Source organism: Megascapheus bottae, chromosome 9 (genome assembly GCF_031878675.1).
Source record: "Megascapheus bottae isolate mThoBot1 chromosome 9, mThoBot2.hap1, whole genome shotgun sequence".
NCBI lineage: Eukaryota > Metazoa > Chordata > Mammalia > Rodentia > Geomyidae > Megascapheus > Megascapheus bottae.
Genome location: NC_143517.1, coordinates 63,661,739 through 63,683,819, shown reverse-complemented (window position 1 = coordinate 63,683,819; position 22,081 = coordinate 63,661,739). Strand labels below are relative to the sequence as shown.

The 22,081-nt window shown below is 37.0% G+C and overlaps 1 protein-coding gene and 1 pseudogene across 3 annotated transcripts in view; one reads left to right on the top strand and one right to left on the bottom strand.

Moving 5' to 3' along the window:
• Positions 1 to 22,081, bottom strand: part of Khdrbs3 (KH RNA binding domain containing, signal transduction associated 3) — a 138,897-nt gene that overhangs the window by 48,542 nt on the left and 68,274 nt on the right. For all 3 annotated transcript variants that reach the window (XR_016536718.1, XM_090339449.1, XM_090339450.1), the window contains exons 5-7: positions 21,558 to 21,697; positions 17,952 to 18,144; positions 506 to 588 (exon numbers count right to left, since the gene is read on the bottom strand). Coding sequence is in view for 2 of the 3 variants with exons in the window: in XM_090339449.1 (XP_090195575.1) it covers positions 506 to 588; positions 17,952 to 18,144; positions 21,558 to 21,697 (416 nt within the window). In the remaining variant the exon portion in view is untranslated. The remainder of the gene's footprint in view (positions 1 to 505; positions 589 to 17,951; positions 18,145 to 21,557; positions 21,698 to 22,081) is intronic.
• Positions 2,526 to 3,011, top strand: LOC150059282 (transcription factor BTF3 pseudogene; annotated as a pseudogene).

The following is a 22,081-nucleotide window of genomic DNA, read 5'->3' as shown; positions in this document are numbered from 1 at the left end:
GGCCTGGGTATTATCTCTGAGGTCTTCAGCTCAAAGCCACCACCCTACCCTTGAACCAAGCCCCGCTTCCCATTTTCTAGAGGTTAGTTGGAGATTGGTCGTTTTGTTCCTTTTGTACCCAGGCTTGCTTTGAACCTTGATCCTCAGAACTCAGTCTCTGAGTAGCTAGGATTAGAGGCGTGAGCCACGACCACCCTGGATCTTTTGGCACTCTCTCTTCCACAAATTGACAAGGCAGGTCATTCTTATAGTTCCCAGTTGCCACATGACTTAGGACTGAGGTTAAACCTCCTGAGATCAGACTTCTGGAATAAACTTGAGCACTTTAACAGTACAGTAAATCTGGATGGGGTAATATTTACTAGCAGGCAGAAGAGATTGTGCTCCTCCAACCAGGAGAAGGCACTGCCTGGTGTCACATCTCCCAGAGCACATCCCATACATGGTTGGGGTTAGGCACAGAATGCAGGTATTCATGTGGGTGTGGCAGTGAAGGATCACTCACCTTTGGGCTGGGGTACTGTAGCTGTTATCATAGGAATCGTAACTCTGGTCATCATAAGCAGTGCCATATCCATCGTCATAGTCCTATAACATAACAGAAGCATGACATTCAGAGAAGCTTCAGGACAGAAACTATCATTCTTCATAGTGCATTTCACTGAAACAGCAAATATTAAATTCTATGTCCAAGTAGAATGGAAAGAAAGTACAGAGTGGCTTAAGATCAAATGGTAGTTTAAGGATCACTAAACATTCCCTCTATCAAAGCAAAAAGACATTGAAACAAATTGTCAGGATCATCATTTCAGGATCCTGGCAATTAACCAAAGACCTAGAACTGTTACTTTAAAAAGTGAAATGAAATGCATGGTGAAACCTTGGTTAAAAAACAAACAACGACAACAAAAAAAAACCCATGAGTTACTTCATGATATTTTATCTTGTCAACTCCCATTCCTTATACCCAGCCCTTGAAAAGCCTTAAAAGCCGAAGAGCCCAGCCAGTACGTAGGTGGAGAAACCAGAACAAACCTGAAGCTCTTTCAACATCATGTTCTCAGAGAACTATCTGTAACTGTGCTTGCCCCACTTAAAGCTCACCTCGTACAAAAATCTTACTACAGTCGGAAGTAGCACAGCAGTAATGCAGAGGAGACATCAGTGGTAACACACTGATAAATACAGACTGTACAGAATCAGTTTAGAAAAGAAACTAAACAAATAACAAAGACAAATATCTTAGAAAAATTTGACTTCCAGAGTTGGTATATTGCATTATGTCCAATTTTGCAAAGCAACAAAAACCTGATAAAAGAACATACGCCAGAAATTATGACCCCTCTGAAAGAAAATGAAGCCATTGATAAAAATCTTTCTTAAGGAAGCTGAGAAATTAAACTTATTACACAAAGAATTTAAATCAGCTCTCCTAAATATAGCCAAGGAACTGAAGATGCCATTTATAAAAAACTAAAGCAAAGTGTGAATCCAATGTCTCACCAAGGAGAAAACAGTAGCATAAAGAAAATACAAAAGTGAACCAAACAAATTCTTAACTTGCAAAGATATGTTCAACAGCAGATATGACTAGACAGAACAGTCAGTCAACTTAAGTGATGAAGTGACCTTATCTGGTTTGATAATGGGAACAGATAATGGAAAGCAAACTGAAGAAAAAAAAACTGAACATCTGAGACCTGGGGGTCACCATGAGAAGAGTGAAATGAAAACAGGTACAAGGAGTTACCCAGATAGACTAAAGGTGCAGAAAAAATACAGAACACTGGCTTAAAACTCCCATAATTTGATGAAAAAAAAATCACATATTCAGGAAGCTCAGTAAGTTCCCAACAGTTAAAAAAGTTGAGAATTGCCAGGAGCTGGTGGCTCATGCCTGTAATCCTAAATATTCAGAGGGCTGAGAAGAATGTGGTTCAAACCCAACCCAGGTAGGAAAGTCTTGAGACTCTTATCTCCAATGAACCACCAGAAACCATAAGTGGCACTGTGGCTAAAAGTGGTAGAGCGCTCACCTCCAGCTGAAGAGCACAGGGACAGTACCAGGCCCAATTCAAGCCTCACAACTGATATCAGAAGAAAAAAAAAGAAAGAAAGAAAGCAAACAAACAAACAAAAACAAATCATATGTCACTGTTAAACTACTGAAAAACAAAAACAAAGAATCTTAATAGCAGAAAAACAGAAACAATTCAATATAAAGCAGAGGTCCTTAATAACGGTATCTGCTTTTGAAATGTTATGGATGACAGAAGAAAACAGGAAGCCACATCCAAAGTACAGAGACCATCAACTAAGAACTCTGAATTCAAAGACTCTGAATAGAGTTCATTTTGGTAAACGTAAGAGCCAAAATAGAAAGTTATACAGTAATAAAAAAGGTAGGACTCTCTAGCTGCCATCTTATCTTCTTGCGTATGTGTGCCTAATCTCAGCTGGTCTGCCCGAGACCTGCTAAGTGCCAACCCTAGGCCCCTGCATGGCCCCATTTCTGTTCCCAAAAGATGAAAGAAACTCATGAACTAAGAAAAACTCAACAAATTGCAGGCACAAGTGTGCATTGGCGGAAAAGGAACTAACGGTTCATAGAAAGAAGAGGGTGGTTCACAGAACAGCTACAGTAGATGACAAAAAACTTCAGTTCTCCTTAAAGAAGGTGTGAACAATATCTCTGGTATTGGGGAGGTGAATATGTTTACAAACCAAGGGACAGTGATCCACTTTACAACCCTGAAGTTGTTTGGCAGCAAATACTTTCACCACTATAGGCCATGTTGAGATAAAAGCAGCTGACAGAAATGCTTCCCAGCATCTTGAACCAGCTTGGTGCAGATAGTCTGACTAGTTTAAGGAGACTGGCTGAAGCTCTGCCCAAACAGTCTGTGGATGAAAAAGCACCACTTGCTACTGGAGAGGAAGAAGATGATGATGATGAAGTTCCAGATCGTGTGGAGAATTTTGATGAGACTTCTAAGAATGAGGCCAACTGAATTAACTTCTGAAGAAGATAAAACTTGAAGAAGTTACAGGAGTTGCTATTTTATATTATGACTGCTTTTAAAAATTCTTTTGTTTATAGATCTGATAAAATCTAGATCTCTTTAATATTTTTAAGCCCAAGCCTCTTGGACACTGCAGATCTTTTTCAGTTTTTGCTTATACACAATTCATTCTTTGCAGCTAATGAAGCTGATAAAGCTTGGGAATAAAGGATGAAACAGAGGTTAAAAAAAAAAGAGGTATTACTATGTTTGGAGGACACAGTATTATACTATATATTATACATATTATATATTATGGGTAATATATAATACTATATATTACTATATAACATGTAATACTAGATAGCATTTTATTCTATATAATTTATAGATGAATACTAGTATTTTATAGTGTTTGTCACAAACTGAATACTGACAAAAGAACTATGTATTTCCTATTATGGGAAAAAACATATAATAAGAGTATAGTGAAAAATACTTGTTAAACTAGAAAGAGAAAAACCAAGCCAAGCTACAGTGTTCTTCACAAAGAACAGTCACGGGGCTTGAACTTAGCCTGGATGCTGTCCCTGAGCAATTCAGCTCAAGGTTACCACCCTAACCCTTGAGCCAAGCCCCACTTCCCATTTTCTAGAGGTTAATTGGAGATAAGAGTCTCAGGTCCTTTTGTGCCGAGGTTAGCTTTGAACCTTGATCCTCAGATCTCAGCCTCCTGAGTAGCTAGGATTACAGGCGTGAGCCACCTCGCCTGGCTTACAACATTTTTTTTTTAAATAACAATACAAAACAAAAAGCATACCCTGTATATGCCAACTTCAAAAAAGAGAGAGCAAAGTTCGATTTCACACAGGATTCATGCCAAGACAGTTTTACAGATGGACTTCGCTATGGATATGAGTTATTCAGTACTTTCTTGCTTAAACTCCCCATTCATTTTCTTCTGCTTCCTAAGATAATCAACAAACTTGTATTCCTCTGAGTCTTGCCTTTATTGCCTTGCTTTACCTTCTGTACCTGCACTGCTGCTTTGCAACCCACGATGAAGGGTCCTGGAAGCAGCACTGCTGTGGCATGTTCCTCTTATTTTGATCAGACAATCTGAACAGTCACGGCTAAATTATCATTCTCCCAGTTTGCTCTGTCATGGAAACTTGCATACACACAGCACCTGTAATGCTCTTTTCTCTCTCACTACAAGATCCTTAAAAGAAGCACTAGGCTGTAATCTCTTTTCTGCTACACAGGAGACATGAGGTAATGTTTGCTGAATGCATAAAGAACTAATTAATAACTACATGGAAGGAAATGTAATAAATGCTCCTTTGAGATGAAAGTAAGTCATACCAGTACTGTAAAAAGAATAAAATATAATCTTTTTAATAAAAAGATTGTACATTTTGATAGCATGGCGCTTGTAGTATTTTTTTGAAACATTAAATATCAGTCTTGTATTCTTTACCTTGAATAAAAACGTCCTTCAAAACTATTTTTTCTTGCAAGTCAGAACAACATTATTAAAAACAGCAAATGTGCTGAATTTTTATTGTTCATTCCTGCCTCATTCAGAGTTGCTATTTCATTAAGCTACACATTCAAATTTCTAGCTTGGAAATGTAATTAAGCAAGGTGAGGGAGGACATGGAGCCAAAGTGTCTACCACTTACCACTCCTAACCTATAAAACTCTAACTGATCTAAGAGAAAAAAATCTTGGTTTGAAAAGGTATCTTCCAGAATAAGAAAATAGAATGATCTATTTAGTTTTATTTATATCAGAAGCAAAGTTGAGTATAACTGGGAAACCCATATTAAACAAGTAGAATTTAATACTGACTGGCTTACAATCACTACTTCAGTTTTGAGGCCTTTGCCACATAATACTTGACTTTAATAAAAGTGATAAATACCTAAGAACTTTATATAAGGAACCTTATAATTAAAAATGAAAACCACAAATTAAATTTCTAAGATCATTGCATTAAATTACGACTTGACAATGTAATCACATGGCCAGGTTCCTTATTTCATGGCTGTAAGAAATACATTATGTGGATTCCAAACTAATATTAATTCTTCCTCTAACTCTTTGGAGTGTGATGAGTTCGAATGACAACTATGACTTATTAGCTGACTCTAGAGAGATCACTAATCTCCTGAACTCCAATTGGGTGATTTGCAAAACAGGAATCAAGACACAAATTCTGGCTATTTTCCATGGTCATGCAATGATTAACCAAAAAATGTATATGAAAAATGCTGGTCACAGTTGTTTAACAAAGTACATTCTTTAAACTCTGTTTAAAATGTATTTCTAGTATTTTTGCAATATTAGGATTAACTTCTATGGCTTTACATAAAGAACTGATGAGCCAAGATTAGGTGCCATTCTCTCTGTCTTTAGTCTGTGTTTATGTCAACTATTTTTAGAATGTCATCTCTCTCAGTACATATCTAGCTGTAGTATAATTTTATTTGTTTGGATCATCTCATTTCCTATGTACTAAAAAATAGTAAAATATTGATGAGCATAAAACTAGAAATCCCATGAGTGATATCAAGAAAAATTGTGAAGAGAACATTAAAGAAAATTCTATTTTAAACCCAAAACACTACAAAAATGGGGAAAAGGGAGAAACAATTTTAATTCCTTATTAACATGGCATCATGTTGAAATTTTTTGTCTGAAGTTAGATTCTCATGTCATATATAATGCTTTCCAGTGTTATGTTTTTTAATTGATCTAACTTCCAGTGAATTAGTTTTTCTTTCCTTTCACTATGTCTAATCTGGTACCAAACTCATTTATTCTTTCAGTTTTTCTATTTTTCAAGTTGCTTTCAGCCTATTTTTTTTTATATTTTACAGTTCCTTGCTTAGTAGAATTACTTATCTCAATATTTTATTTCTTAGTTTCATTATATTCCATGGTTATAACGAGCATAGTTAGATTGTGACCTGGTTGTACTGTAGCCTTCATTATGGTGACTTTTTCTTGAATGTTTATAATTTTTATTACTTATAACTATATATTTTTGAACTTCTGTATTAGTGCGCTTTACCAGAGAGAATGCATATTTGTATTTTGTTGGGAGGAAAAACCTTCTGGGTTCCAAACATACACCAGTAAGTTCACAGTCATTTCACCCAAAAGTGGTGACATCAAAAAAAAAAAAAAAGTTTTCCCAAGCTCTTTATTTCTTTCTTCCAAGACTTGACTAAGTTTCTCTGCTTCCTTTTTTAGACACCAGCAGAAGCCCTCAACTCTCTTTCTCAAACAGCATCCCAAAGACAGAAGTCTGACATCCTAAGATATCTACTCTGCATAAAATAAATGAAATTCTATGCATTTAGACTATAGCACTTATGGACCACTCTTGCTAGTCAAGGAAGTATTTTTTTTTTTTCATTTCAGAGGAAGAACTCTTGATAAGAAAGATGCTCCAAGAGAAAAATGTATTAGAAAGCCAAATTTACCTCTGGCTTTTATTTTTTTACATATTGTTAATTCAGCATTTTCTTTTATTTTTCTTTACATAAAAACGGGAGTTTTCATGCCTTCCAAGATTTTGTCTGGTATTTCTGTTGTACCTTTTGTGGTCATTTTCAGTTAAGAGGGTCTGGGAGCTGCTTCTTAGTAATATCTAATATTTATTTGCTTTTTGTCTATATATCCCACTAGAAGAGCAAAGCCTTCTTCAGCCTTGTTTTCACTGCATCCCAGTGCCTGCCACAGACTGAGCATTCAAGAAATACTTTTGTGAATGAGCACAACAGAGGCAGTGATGGTTTTTTATGACACCCATACACTCAATCTTCTTTGGTGTAACTTCCTTACAATGAATAGCCCCTGTAGCATAATGACTAGAAGAGAGACATTGGAACAGAAATCCTATCCTACCAAAATTCAGACATATATATGATGAAAATATGAGTAATAGGCCAACAGAGGTTTATAATACTACCATGAGGACTATTCCTACTCTAATCTCTGCATTATCATGTGGCCTAACAGCAATCCTACAAAAGGATATGTACCTTTTGCTATGAGACTGTCTGGTGATTCTAGCAGTACAATTCTCTTAATTCACAAATTGACCATATTTTAAAACTTTTTATACAGGCATAAGACAAGCCATAAATAGATACAAACCCTAAGTGCACAGCTATCATCAAGTGAACAGAGCTGCTTATACTCTGGGTGTAAACACCATCCAGACCAAGAAATAGTACCTTGACAGCCTCCAGAGCCCGCCTTATACCATTTTCTAGTTACTGTCTGCTCGCCTAGAAATTATTCTCAATGCTTTCAGCATCATCAAAAGGCTTTCATAGAATGGGAGTCACTGCTATTTTGTGTCAGATTTCTTTCATTCAGCATTTGTGCCTGGGGAAATCATCCATGTTGCTGTACAGAGCAGCAACTAGCTTGCCTCATGGCTTCAAATACTGTTCCACATGACTTTTTTATAATGTATTTTACTCATTGCACTGTTGACAGGTCTTTTCGAGTCTCCAGGTGCATCTTTGTGGGCACTCTGAGGAGGAATCCCGAAGCAGCAGCACCTCTGCATCCCGGGAAGGGAAGCTAGGCTGTGAAGACAGCACAGAACATCATTCCACAGTGGGGGCCTCAATGTCTGCCCTGCAGAGGAGAGAGCACCTACCATGCTTCACCTCACTGACACCTGAAATTACCTTTTCAATTCGGTCATTCTATAGGTATGAATAGTACTGAATCATATGCTTTTATAAACTAATGTCTGAGGCATCTTTTTCCCTAAAAAGATAAAACTCCAATGACAGAAAAATAAGTTTTCTATGTCAACAAGAAAAAAAAACATGTACTTTATCTGTTCGGTATAAAAAGTATGAAAATTAATTTTCAGAACAACGTATTTCTACTACAGATTAGGATCCAAGACAGAGAACAGTTGTATACTTGTCTTAAGGTCACTGAGCCAGTAAAGGCAGAACAGGGCTAGGGGTTCTACCACTTGGTAGAACACTTGTCAATCAAGTACTAAGCCCTGTATAACCACTACTCCAGGAAAAAAAAAAAAGGCAGAAGATTTGAACACAGTTGGCTTGCTCTTGAGTTTTCCTGTAACCAACTATGTTATATCGTGTGTCCCCATATACTGCTGACATTCACCAGTTATTTCGAATTGGCAATGTACATGCTTTTTACAGCATCCTGTCCACTCCCATGAGGTACTCTGCTGTTGCTTAAGGTAAAGAGAGGAAAAAAGCAGACATACAGCCCTAAAATTCATCTTGTTTACATAGGGATTTCGAGCTAAATAGAACTGATGAGAAAAAAAAGCTCTCTGCCCCACCCTGTTTGCCCATACTTACAAGATTGAAAATCAAAAATTACTTCTTAAATTTTATATTACTAAAGTAAGTCAACCAACCATTCAATCAATTAAGGGAACAGATTAAAAGATGGACTTGTGAGACTCCAGATAGATATTTCCAGTAAACTATGTAATGCTGTTCTTACTCTTGCTTCTGGTAAAGTGAATATAAAAAATTATAGAACTGTCATCTTTTTATCTAAAATAAAAAGTATCCCTAGGCTATTCAAGTCATATTTAAAATACATTTTCATAAATAACCTTTTCACAATCTGCACACTGTTTTAATTAATTTCTCACTATGGAAAACATGGTAATTGAACCAGTTAAGAAATTAGTTAACTGGCCCAAATTACGCCAGTTGTCACTGCACAGGGAAAATCTGTTGTCAGTACTACCCTCCTCTGTGTACAATCCCCAAGCTAGTCATGTAATTAAAACTTCAGGTGAACTCTAGCATTTTTTCAAAAAGAATAAGGAGCACTATGTGGCTGGTGAGTTATTAAACACAGTCAACACTAAAGAATAAAATATACTTAAAAAATACATTTGGTGGGGCCGGGAGTTTGGCCTAGTGGTAGAGTGCTTGACTAGCATGCACGAAGACCCGGGTTCGATTCCTTGGTACCACATACTTACAAAAAGCCGGAAGTGGTGCTAAGGCTCAAGTGGTAGAGCTCTAGCCTTGAGAAAAATCCCAGGACAGTGCTCAGGCCCTGAGCTTAAGCCCAGGACTGGCCAAAAAAAAAAAACAAAAAAACAAAAACATTTGGTCTTCCCTAAAGGCCATTAGTGATGTTCCTTAACATCAAAATTTCAGAAGAATCTATACTCATCATCATGGAGGAAGTGCTGGTCCCTGCATTCATTCATCACAGATGAGGATACTATTTATGTTGGTAGCATTACTTTTGCACAAGACAACTTCTGTGTCATCACAGTGGGTAACAAAACAACAGAATAGGCAGTCAGGCATGTGTGTTCAGGTTCAGGTCCACCTCTATTCAAAATAACCTCTTTAGCTCTTTGTACTTGGACTAAGTTATCTCTGAGAAAATAATGTACAATTGGCAAAAAAGATGGATAAAATTTACTCTTTATATACTACTGGTTTTAAATTTTACATAGCAAACTTCATGCTAGGAGACTGAATGCTCTGCCTCTACATTTGTCATCTATGTCCAAAGACAAGGTTTGGGATTAGATGAAACTGATAGGGCCAATTACCAAAATTTTTCCTAGCTCTGCCTTAACCATCTGTGTGACTCTAAAAGAGTACTCATACTGTGGTGATGGTTTAAGGAGATAACCAATGCCCATAAAATGCTGAGAAAACTCTTACCAGGAAGTAAGCTACATGGATTTATTTACTTACTACAGCTATGACTGGAAGAAAACTATGAGCTAGTTTAAGCCTTCTGGGCTTTAGCTGTTCTCAGCTGAAGCATATTCCTTCACAGAAATGAAGAGAATAAGAGAATAGAAGAGTGAGTAATAATGTATATACAACAAAAGAATGACAGCTACTTTATTTCTGTTAACTTAAACTTAGTATTTTCCAAATATCAGAAAAATACTAGCACTATTCCTCTGTACTTCCAAGAAATTAAAGCTACAATTTCTTCACTGGCTGTAAGATTCTAGTTGATTCTTTAGTAAAGAAGCAACAGGAAGCAAGGGATCTTCTTTAACTAGTAAGATTTATTAGGAAGAGCTGTTTGGAAACACATTCATGTGTAGTGATACCTTTATGCACACTTTGGATTCTGTCTCTAAATCTATTTCTATACTCGTTTGTTCATTTTCTAATTTCTTGTTTAGCTCCTTACATCACACAAGTGAGAATGTAGTGAATAAATGCTAGAGTAATGGCTAAAGAGCCTGGGATCTATCCGATTCTGGCTTGTTCTCTCCTTCATGGAAGGAAGTCACAGGCTGGTGTGGACTTGACAGCTGGTCTGAAGCTCAGTAGCCCAACCCCTCCTTCTCAGGTGAGGCTCATCCAGGGATGGTGCATTGCAACAGTGTACAGCACTGTGCATGACTCACTGTACCTCAAAATCCTGCCCCTCCTGGAAAGTCCCACCACTGGATCTGAAGGGAAGGTACATGAACATTGCATACAAATGCACTAGGCTCTGGTGCTCAGAGCTGAACAACGAATTCCACTATCTCTTTAATTTAAAAATTACACCTAAGATAAAGCACAGCTTTCAGAGACTAGCCTTTCCTTGCTCTCTCTTTCAGTAGGCATAACTATATCACATGAGATGATTTAAAGGCAATTCTATATTCTGTTCAATAAGTATGTTATGACTGGATAATAAAAGCATACCACATACCCGCTAGAGAGGGTTCGTATTCTCATGAACTTGCATAACTGCATCTAGAATGCACCATCACACTGTCTAAATAGGAGATGAACCCACCAGCTAAGCCTCCAAAGAGCAGAATGACTAAATGTTTACATAGGGAAACTAGTGAATAGAAATGACCATAATTAAATGACTTAGGAAATAGGGTTAAATGTCTAATAAAATTTGTTTATATTAAAGTATTTTAAGTATGTATGTCTACCAAATTTATTTAAAAATATTTTTGAAACTTCTATTCAAAAGAACCATAGACAGTTTTAACTTATCTGCCAAGATTTAAAGGTTTGCTTTAGTTTTTCTGTACCATTTTTTCCCATATCAAAGCTTCTGGTTGATAAAATTAGGTATTACAAAACCATCTTTATGTTGATAGTAGAAGCCATGCTTTAAGAGAAGCACACATCCATCACAGAATGCTCACATTAAACAGAGGTGAAGGACATCAGGTGCTCTGACACTGTTCTACTAGCTACATTATCATCAACAGTTCTGCAGATTAAATAAATAAATAAAGCAAGCAAGCCAAGGTCCAGAAAGGTTAAATACTTGCATAAGAACACAATAGTCACACTGAGAAAAGAATTTAAAATCATGTTTTTTGCATATTTAACTCTCAATTAATTATTTTTAATATGCATTTACTCATTAGATGGACCGTGTTATATTTGCTAAATTTAGTTAAAGCTACTCGGTTTTATTTCACTAAAAAAGTGTATGTTAGCACACAACATGATGTAGACATTAAGAAAGGTCAAATTATCCATCTTCCACATACTTATTATCTAAATGTCAGACCACAAAAAGGCTTTAGGTAAGTGGAGTTTATAAAACAAAAACACACCTCCCACCTAAAAGACAATGATAGTCTACTAGAGACACACAAGTAAGCAAGTACTGAGGTAGGGATAGTATTAAATTGACAGGAGCCATGCGACTGAAGGATAAATACAAATTACACTATTCTGTAGGGGGTTTTCTGGCAGGGATCTGAAGTCTTAACAACAGTTACTTATGATAAATCTTTTATGTCACCAAGCTGAAAATGAATATTTTATTTAATCTTCTGAGAAATCACAAGTTAGAAAGATGAACAACCAAATTTCCCAAGTAGGCCAGTTTCAACTGACATGAAGTTTCCTCTGCTGTATCCAAAAGTAAACCATTAACCAGTTATTTTTCTGTCTTCTTATCCTTATCTTATAATGAAACTTAGAAATAACCAATCAGATTTTTATCTATAAAACTAATAACCTCTTTGCTGGGCACTAGTAGCTCATACCTATAATCTTAGCTAATCAGGAAGCTGAGATCTGAGGATCTAGGTAGCCCAGGCAAGAAAGGCTATGATACTCTTCTCCCCAATTAACCACCAAAAAACCAGAAATGGCCCTTGGCTCAATGATGTACAGTGTTAGCATGCACGGCAAAAGAAACTCAGGAACAGCATTCAGGCCCTGAGTTCAAGCCCCATGACTGACTTAAAAAAAAAATCTAACCTTTTTGCCTCATTAAACATTTGTTCTGCTTTATGGAATAAATTGGTATTCAACTCTAGAACTAAAAAAGACAACTATGGTCTTTAAACAAAACGTAATTATGTCTTTTGACATTAACAATGTTGAATTAGAAAGCTTCACAATTAAAGATTAAGTAGCAAAAGCATATGGCAAGAATAATACATGGAAGGGCATTCAAAACAAAACACATATGGAAAGAAGTTCATGTGAGTATGCTTAAATGAACTGCAACTGATATGGACAGAGCATGAGGAGAGCATGAGGTCAGTTTATCTGACTAAGCAGTTAAAACAGGAATAAAGAAGGTTCATAGACATCACGCAGGAGGGCCTCAACATCCATCGTAAAGAGACTAAGATCCTTCTAGAAGTCTAAACTAGTTCTCTCTCTTTAGGGGGGAGATGGTGATAGCTATGAAAGTTCCTATACAATGCCACTGAAGATCATGTCATTGAAGGTAACCTAAAATTGTGCTCCTGGGATACCATCACTAGTAAGCTGTGTCAAATATCTTTAAGGTGGAGTCGTTATTTTATGACATCAGAAACAAATCAGTAATAGTAAGGATTTATGTAAGCTCTGAGCTACTATCAAACCATCAAAGTTGGGGAGGAAATTGTGAGAACCTCCTATTTGTAGTCAAATCAGACAGAGGATATGGGTAACCAAGGGGCTTACAAGTAAGTGCTGGCTTCTGAAGAGGGAGCAGTCTCACGGGGTCTGCTCTAACTGTGCTAATTCCTGGTAGTTAGTGTCAGAACTGATACCAGCACAGAGAATTGCATAGTCTGGGAAATGTCCACACATACAGTGCAATATAATGCAAAAAGTGAAAGACTGAGAGTAGAAGAACAGAGAAAAAATACTAAGTTTTGTTTTCAGTAGTTGATATGTGCTTAGGTTGTAGAATTGAAAAACTATAACTAAAGCCACATTGAAAGAACCTTTCAGTATGGAGTCCTGAGACAACTACCAAACAGGGTTTCTGCAGGATGCCAGTGTCTGCTTGGAACATGAACCCTGGCCTCTGGCTTCCAAGCCAACCCCTGCAAGTCTACCACTAACTACAACCTAAAAGATGTCCTACCTGGGCCTGTGAATTAACTAAATGCTGGACACTCTCTCACCCCATTTTGCATCTGTGCCTTTGATCTTGCAGTCGTTTGGTCCCTAGGAAGAACAGCATTCACCAGTAACATATCTTGTATGGAAAGCAAACTGCCCCACAAACAGGCAATTTTCTTATCACACTTAACAGAATAGCCAAAAACAGAGATCACTTGCCAGTCAACTTATTTCTATCTGTTTTGGTAATAAAGTGTTAACAAAGTCTCTAAAACACCTCCAAAAACAAAGACTGAAATAATGATCAGCCAGGCTAAATACCTGTAACCTAAGACTATTTTAACTACACATCCACAACCCTATATTACCCTCTTCTGCAATTCTCCCTTTTTAATTTGAAACCAGTGTCCATAACTGAATATGGCAGAAAGTGTACCAAAATGTTACCTCTTCCTATGGCTGTCATATGATAATAAAACTCCTTCCTCTGCCCTTCACAATATCTCTTTGTATGCACATGAGGTCAGTGGCAGGACCTAACTTGGGACTCCTGGACTTTGGGCCTGGGGATCTAAAAACCTGATTTTATCCACAGGCTCAAGAAACTAATGAAAGGTTAAGGGATTCGGGCTTTATGGACACGTCCTTTCTGTCTACACACTTTTTCCCTTCACCTCCTTCAGTGGATTAGCCTTGCTCCTTTCCATCAAATCTTCACTGTTTCTGCCTTTTCCAAACTAACTCAGAGAAAATGAGTTGCAATTCCTACAACCCAGTAAAGGCTGAATTTTCATTTTTTCAGCTGCTGAGATTGAACTGGTTGACAAGGTTCTTCAGAAATAATACTTGGATCATACAAGTGTTAGAGACATATACTTATGCTGATTAACTGTTTTGGTTTCTCTTTTTTATCCCCTGGTTTGACTTTAAAGCAACTAATCACAAATGATTTCACTTTTGGAATCCACAGGTAAGCAGGGATCTGTCAAGCATGTCACTCTGCATAATTACGGGGACATATTGAATTGTTAATGTGCTCTCAGGGAATTTATTATGGATTACATTAATTAATTTTTCAGGTACTTAATTATTTGGATATAAGTAATAAATCAATGTCAATTTGGCAAAGAAGTAGTTCTCAAAAAGGAGATGAAGAGTTACTGCTAATTATTTTTAATATTCCTAAGTTAAAAGTAGAGCAGAGTTCCAATTTAGAGTCAAATAATTAAAAATATTCCCTTACATATTTTCTTCTAGGAGTAGAGGAAGATTAATCATGTTGAATGGCCTTGCTCTATTTTTTTTTTTAATTTCCCAAGAGGATGCACTGCACACAGAGGTGTATGGTTCATGGGTAGATAGAATTCCCTCTCCTTGCTCCAAAAATCCGAAAGGGGATATATTTGATATTAAACTGATATCAATGTATATCACACTTGATTTCAGTCAAAAGGCAGAAAAGTACAGTTCTTAAAAAAAAACAAGCATTCTTTGAGAAGATGAGTAACGGCCACCATGCATGTTTTGTGTACTCTTAGAATAATACTCAGTCAAATACACTTATATCCCAACAGATGTTCCTCTCCATGACATACCCTCAGAAAGCTTCTCTAACATTGACTCTCATGAAGGATAGCTGGTTCAGGTAACACTTAAAGTGATTAGATATCTAACCAACTAACTTTCCAAAAATCAGTTCCATTTCAATAGGCCATTCAGTATAATAAAGCTTTTAATGAGACTATTTAGTAAAAACAATCTTATTAGAACATATACCATTAGCTGTATCTAGCTTATCTAACTTAAACCAATATAAGTACATTATTTTTAGATTTTAGTAGACAAAACACAAGGAACACTGAAGCATACTTCCTCAAAATAAGTAGCAGCCATGCCAGGAACCGAAAACCATACTGATTTTTATTTTATTTTATTATTATTTTTTTTGGTGCCAGTCCTGGGGCTTGAACTCAGGGCCTGGATTTTGTCTCTGAGCATGTGTGCTCAAAGCTATCACTTTACCACTTGAGTGACAGCTCCACATGTAGCTTTTTGGTGAATAACTGGAGATAAGAGTTTCACAGACATCCGGCCCAGGCTGGCTTCCGACTGTGATGCTCAGACCTCAGCCTCTTCAGTAGTAAGGATTACAGGCATAAGTTACCAGCCCCTGACTTGAAATCATCTGATTTTTCATTCTGGAAATAATGGCCTCAGATAATAAATATTAAATGGATGTACCCAAAGAAAACCCATGTTGTTTATATTCAAATGAGCCCTACAGAAATATCTACATGAATTTGTTCAAAACTTAATTTTTTTTCCAGTGCTAGGCATTAAACCAAGGGCCTCACAGATTCTATGGAAATTCTGCATCACTAAACTAAGCGCACAGCCTCAAAGACATCTTTAAAATTTATATTTTTGAAGTCAAAAGAACCATAAGCCCTTTTCAGGTATTGATGCTCTGAAATTCTTAGTGAAAATGACATTTTTACATTTGCTAATAAATATCACAGTAGTGCTTTAGGAATTTTGTTTATGTTCTTAGATCCTACCCACATCTCCACCTTCCTAATGCTTTTCCATTCCCAAGGACCAATGTAAGAATCTGAATTGCAAGGGACACAAACACCAGTCAAATCGATGGTGATCTGCATTAGGAAAACTGAGCAAGTCTCTATGGTTAATCCAGTAAATATTTACCATGTGTTCAATCAACTAGGGTAGAAGAGAATAAATAATGAGATGCTAGTGATCTGAAAACTAGAAAAACATTTATCATTACATTATAGTTAATATGCTAAATTATAATACATATAAATTACTGTGTATGTATAAAATAAAAAACCAAACAAAAAGCATTTCTACTTCATTTTCCACAGGTGACAGCTGCCTGAAACTTAGTTTTGACAGGACTGATTCATTTGGTGAAGATTTACTAAAGACCTACTATGATACAGATATACTAGCTGCTGAAGATTAAAGGGTAAATGGGGATGGGGAAAGACCCCTGCATGAATTTAGAATTTACTGTTGTGATTATTTTACCTCAATGGAGTAGTTTAGTATTTGTGAAGGAGACTTCTGAAATAAGATGAATAATCATTTCTCCGTTTTATAGGGCATTGGTCTTTCTAAACTGGTATCATATAAGTATACTCATCCTATTTAAAGAAAACCAAGAAATATTTTTAATGTTTTTTTTTTTTTCTTTTTCTCTTTCCCATGCTCAAAGCTAAACACTTCGTGAATAACACACAGGATTTCAAATGTTGAAACCAATGGCTAATGTCTCCAGAGAGATAATGAATGCCAAGCTGTAATGAAGCACTTAGGAGGGGAAACTTAATTGGAGCTGGGTCAGGAGAGGAAGAACATCAGCATGTTGCTGATTAAGTCACTGTGAGGATAGAGAGGCTGTGTCTTCTCCTCATACCAGCAACCTGTGTACAGTTCCTAAAGATTTCATAGTAGTCATATTATAAGTCATATTAGTGAGGCTAAGATGAAAAATCCTTGTTGGCTATTAGAGAAGAATTCCTAGGAATAACATGTTTTCAGTTACTAAGACAATGATTCTATTTGTAATCTGAACCTTTAAAACTTCCTTTACTGGGTAAGGATTGACAGTATTTGTGGAATAGTGTACCCACTGTTCCACCTGAAGAAAACCTGGAAAACCCCCAATCATTTAAACTATGCAATAATTGTTACTTTATAAACTAATAATTGTTAGTGCTGCCTTCCATACAAATTAAAACAATGATGGCAAATATGGATATCAGATTCTAGAGAAGAGGCAGAAAGAGCACTGGTGCCTCGCAAAAATCCCAGGTGCAATGACAACAGCACCTGGGATAAACCCAGGTACTGTATGGAGTACTAGCAGTGAGGGTGAACCCTTCAGAGTTCTCACCCCTCTTCTTCTCAAAGAAGCCAGGCCCATCTATGGCAGTGGATGGAAAATCTCCCCAGCGGAATACTTAGCAATTCAATTCTGTCAATGCCATTCTTATCATCTCATCAACTCTTTTCTTTCTTTAAGAGTTACAAGTACCAAACCAAGAAACAAAAAATTCATTTGCTTTTACTTTTTCTCCCCTGGTCATGTTTCTTTCTGTTAATTTCTATTAACTATATCAAACAATTAATGAATGATAAATGATTTGCATCAATTGTAAAATAGGAAACTTTTGCTTCTTTGGTGAAAAGGATTTTCACTGAAAATTTGTGAATTTTAAAAGCACACATTTAAAAAATAGAATAATCGTGTCACATTTAGGCAGTCGTTTTCTAATGACCATATTATTCTGAGGCAATCTAAAGTAGAATATGAAGAATGCTCCAATAAATTTATGTAAGAACATGATAACATATCTCTTTTTATCTCTTATTAATTCCCCACCACTGAAATTCTTCTTCCATACTTAGCTTCAGGCATTTGATGAAAAATGTGATGCTGTATTTATATCTCTAATACCAAACATTTATTTATCATACAATACATATCTGCTAAACTAGTAATATTCAGTATCTTGAAGGAGGGGAAGAGTACTTGGCTAAGGTGCCAAGGGCCACATCTGTATTTAAAGACAGTGACAGTAGCACTTACGTATTCTCCATAGGCCTCTTGTGCTGGGGGTGGCGGTGGAGCTCTATACCCACTTGGAGGCACTCCTCTTGCCCGGGGAGTAAGAAGTCCTCTTCCCCGGCTCACTGGCCCCCGGGTGGAAAGGACTCCCCTGGGAGCTGGTGTCCCTCGAGGTACACTGACCCCAACGGGCCGCGCTGTAACTCCTCTTCCTCTGCAAGCAAATCCACAGCATTTATATTTTCTAACATCCCAATCTTCATTCATGTACACTTATACCTCTGATACAGTGACATTCTTTATCCATATCAGAACTATAGCAAATAAGAAACAGGTATCTGCTCCCCCTCACCTCCTGCCAAATTAAGGTATTTAGGTAGTCTAGGACACTATAGTCACAAAAAGACCAAATTTATGGCTCAAGGACAGAGTGGGAAATAAAATTGTCTAAAGAGTACATATACTGAATACGTCTGGGTGATATGCTCAGTCATACTCAAATGTGACCCCGATACTAGGAGAATGGTCTCTATCTTGCTCATCTACCCACAAGAAAATGAGGCTAAGACAGACTTTAAAAAAAAATACCTGGAAACACACAGATGGCAAAGGCAAGGACCAAAATATATGCCATAGTTCCACTAGAGAGAATAACACAGGACAAGCCATATGACTACAGGGACCATCCTAAGGGTCCAAAACGATTTAGTAAAAGTCACTATATCCACTGACAAACAGGGGGCAGGCAATCCATGGAGAAAAACAAATGAGAAAGTGAATGGAGGCTATGCTACATCACTGTGGATTCCCTAATTCTCTTTGCCATAATCTTCTAGACCACAGAATGGTCAGTAAAGCACTGAACAGAGAAGCTGGAGGTATAAAGAACTACAAACTGCCTTACTTACTATTTTAAAGTTTAGTTCTTTCATTCGAAACTAAAGCCAAAACAAGAACAATCTTGTTTCACATCTCACTGTAAGTTCAGATAGTTTATATCCAGTAGCAGAAAGATATCCTGCAGTGGGATCAGTGCATGAAAATCCCAGTGGGTAAATAACTTGTTCTAATGTTATAGGATTCCAAAGTTATGAAAGCCATGTGACCATTCCTACAAAGCCAAAATTCAATTTGTTAAGTAACAACAAGCACAAAATAGATGCTAACAAGAGTCTTTTAAGGAGTGTGTTATTGAATTTTATTGCTTAATAAATGCCTTTATGATTTTACACTGAAACAGGGAATGATCAGTGAAAAAGGGATCAAATAAGATGAATTCAGCTTAATAAATGCTACTAAGTCATCATAACAGGGCACTAGGTACCAGCTTCTGGATTAGAGGAGATCACTACTTTTGATGAGCTGCTCAGAAAAGGTTTGGCAAGAAGTCTGACTAGGTGGGACACAGCAGACAACAGGCTGAGTGGCTGAAACACAGGGGCTCTGAAGACGAGATCACATCTCCAAGGAAAAGGAAGAACACATCGGCAGAAAGCTATGAGAAACAAGTGAGCCTAGCCTGCTGAATGAATAAGAAAAGCAGAAAATACCAATACGTGACCAAGATATTCAATGACCAAATAGAGAAAAAAGTGAATGCAAGAGGTCATACAGTGTACTAACAGATCTGACTGTAAGAAATGCTTAGAATCCCAAATAAATATTTGCTGACCATAAACATGTAAATATAGATCTTTAGGTCTAGTACTGAACTAGGAAAAACCACTACAAACTAAACTTCAGGATCTGAATGTGAATGTACACTTAAAATAATCTCATAAGAGAATTTCCACCATCAAGACAATGATATTGTTTTAAATAACAAGCAATGTGTATACTGGAATAAAGGTAATTTTGTCAGGTAGGCACTGGAGACATCTGAAAAAAGAACAGAACAAATTGGGGAACTTAAAAATGTATTTTAAGCATATTATATGTGGAAAATCCTAGTAAAACACACAAGTTCCTACATTAAAGAAAAAGCTAAACTAAATTATGAACTAGTATGAATACCACCATTCTGGAATACACATACAATCCTGCTGGGAGCCAGAGTGGAATCAATAAAAAACGGGGGACAATCCATACTCCAATCACATGTATCCTTCTCCAAAGGAAGCCAGAGTGAGGTCACAGACACAGGAAGAAGAGCAGCAATGAAGATGAAACAGGGAGGAGAGTGATGTGGCCACAGGCCACAGAACACTGGTTGTCATTGGGTACTGAAAGGCAAAAGGAAGGAATTTCATCCAAATCTGGAGAGCACATGGCCCTGCCAACAACCTGCTTTGGGACAAATGATAATGTATGGGCATCTCGCTTCTACTTTGAGAGAATAAATTCCTATTAATTTCAAATATCAAGGTCATGGAAATTTTTCACAAAAGCTACAGAACACTAGTATAGCACATAAGTAATTTCATGTGACTTCAAGTAAATGAAATGGTAGAAGAAATGGAAATCAAAGAGATGGTCATTTACTGAGAATCTACAGGCAATGTCTCGTGAAATCAACAGCAATCCTAGAATCCAGTGTTTACTTGCTTTTTTTTTTTTTTTTTTTACCAGTCCTGGGCTTGAGCTCAGGGCCTGAGCACTGTCCTTGGACTTTCTCAAGGCTAGAGCTCTACCACTTGAGCCTCAGCACCACTTCCGGCTTTTTTCTATGTATGTGGTACCGAGGAATCGAACCCGGGTCTTCATGCATGCTAGGCAAGCACTTTAACCACTAGGCCAAACTCCCGGCCCTGTTTACTTGCTTTTTAAAACAACTCTTTGCTTTTTTTAAATCTTGGAGACACACAAAAAAAATTTCATCTTAAATGGCATCCAGGTACTAAAGAGATCCATATATCACCAGAGCAACTAAATATGTGTATTATAACTGAGTAGTATATGGGACACATCAGTAATCCCAGACCAGAGCAGGCAGAGGCAAGAGGAAGAACACAGCTTCAGGCCAGCCTGGACTACACAGAAAGACATTCTGTTGAACTAAACAAGGATATGCCCATTTTCTACTGACTGTTTCTGGAATACAGATTAAAAAATGAGGAATAATTCCTGAACCAATTTGAGATCGTCATATCAGATTTTTTTTTATTCTTTAAAATGCTTTCTATTAAAAGCAATCACTAACTAAAGACAAAAATAAACATTGCGTACTTGTGGATCAGCGCAGTAATTTCCACATTAGAGCATTTGTAATGAATAAAAAGGCATGAGCTTTCAGAACTCACTTGGTGGCTGACACTGCACTTACTCGTATTGGTGGTCTGATGAAAAAACATCCTGATGCAGCCCACCCAATGAGAAAACTAGGGCATCAGATACTTAATAGGTGTATCAGAACACTTCATTTGCATAAAAACAAGGCTCATTTAAAAGAATTAGTATTAGAGTAAATAATAATTACCCCAAAGCTATCAGCTAGTAAATAGAATGGTTAATTAGTAAGCTTAGATTTAAATATCTTAATCCAAAATCAATGGCTTCAGCTTGACATTACAATGTTTGAACACTGCGCTTGAATAGGTACCCTGATGATCTGTAGTATGTCTCTATATGAACTGTAAAACTGTGGCTATGGTACATTTACTTAAAACTCAGTGTGTCAATTAAACCCACCTGGCTACTGCTGGGGTGGCTATACCTCTTGTACGTAGGGTGGGCTTCCCACGCACGATTGGAACATCTGCATTCTCTGAACCACCGTTCAGATACGTTAGTTCCTGAAGCTGTGCTTGTCGGATCTCGTCATTGTAGTCCTACACAGGAAAGAGAAAGCAGTGTTTGTTTCCTATTAAAAATACAAAAGTAAGCTGGACACTGGTAGATCATACCATAGCTATACAGATAGCAAGATCATCCTAGCTATTCAGAAGGCTGAGATCTGAGGACCCACAAAGCAGGAAAGTAAGTGAGACGCCTATTTCCAAAAAGCCATCAAAAAGCCAAAGTCTTTAGAGTTACAGTGCTAAACACCCCCTCACACATGCAAGAACTTTTAAAAAGTGTGGTTTAATGAAATAGATGGTTAAAAATGAGCTTATTAAAATGAATATAAACAAACTTTTATAATAAGGGGAAAAAGTAGTTTTCCCACGCTATTTTTTTTTTTTTTGCCAGTCCTGGGCTTGAGTTCAGGGCCT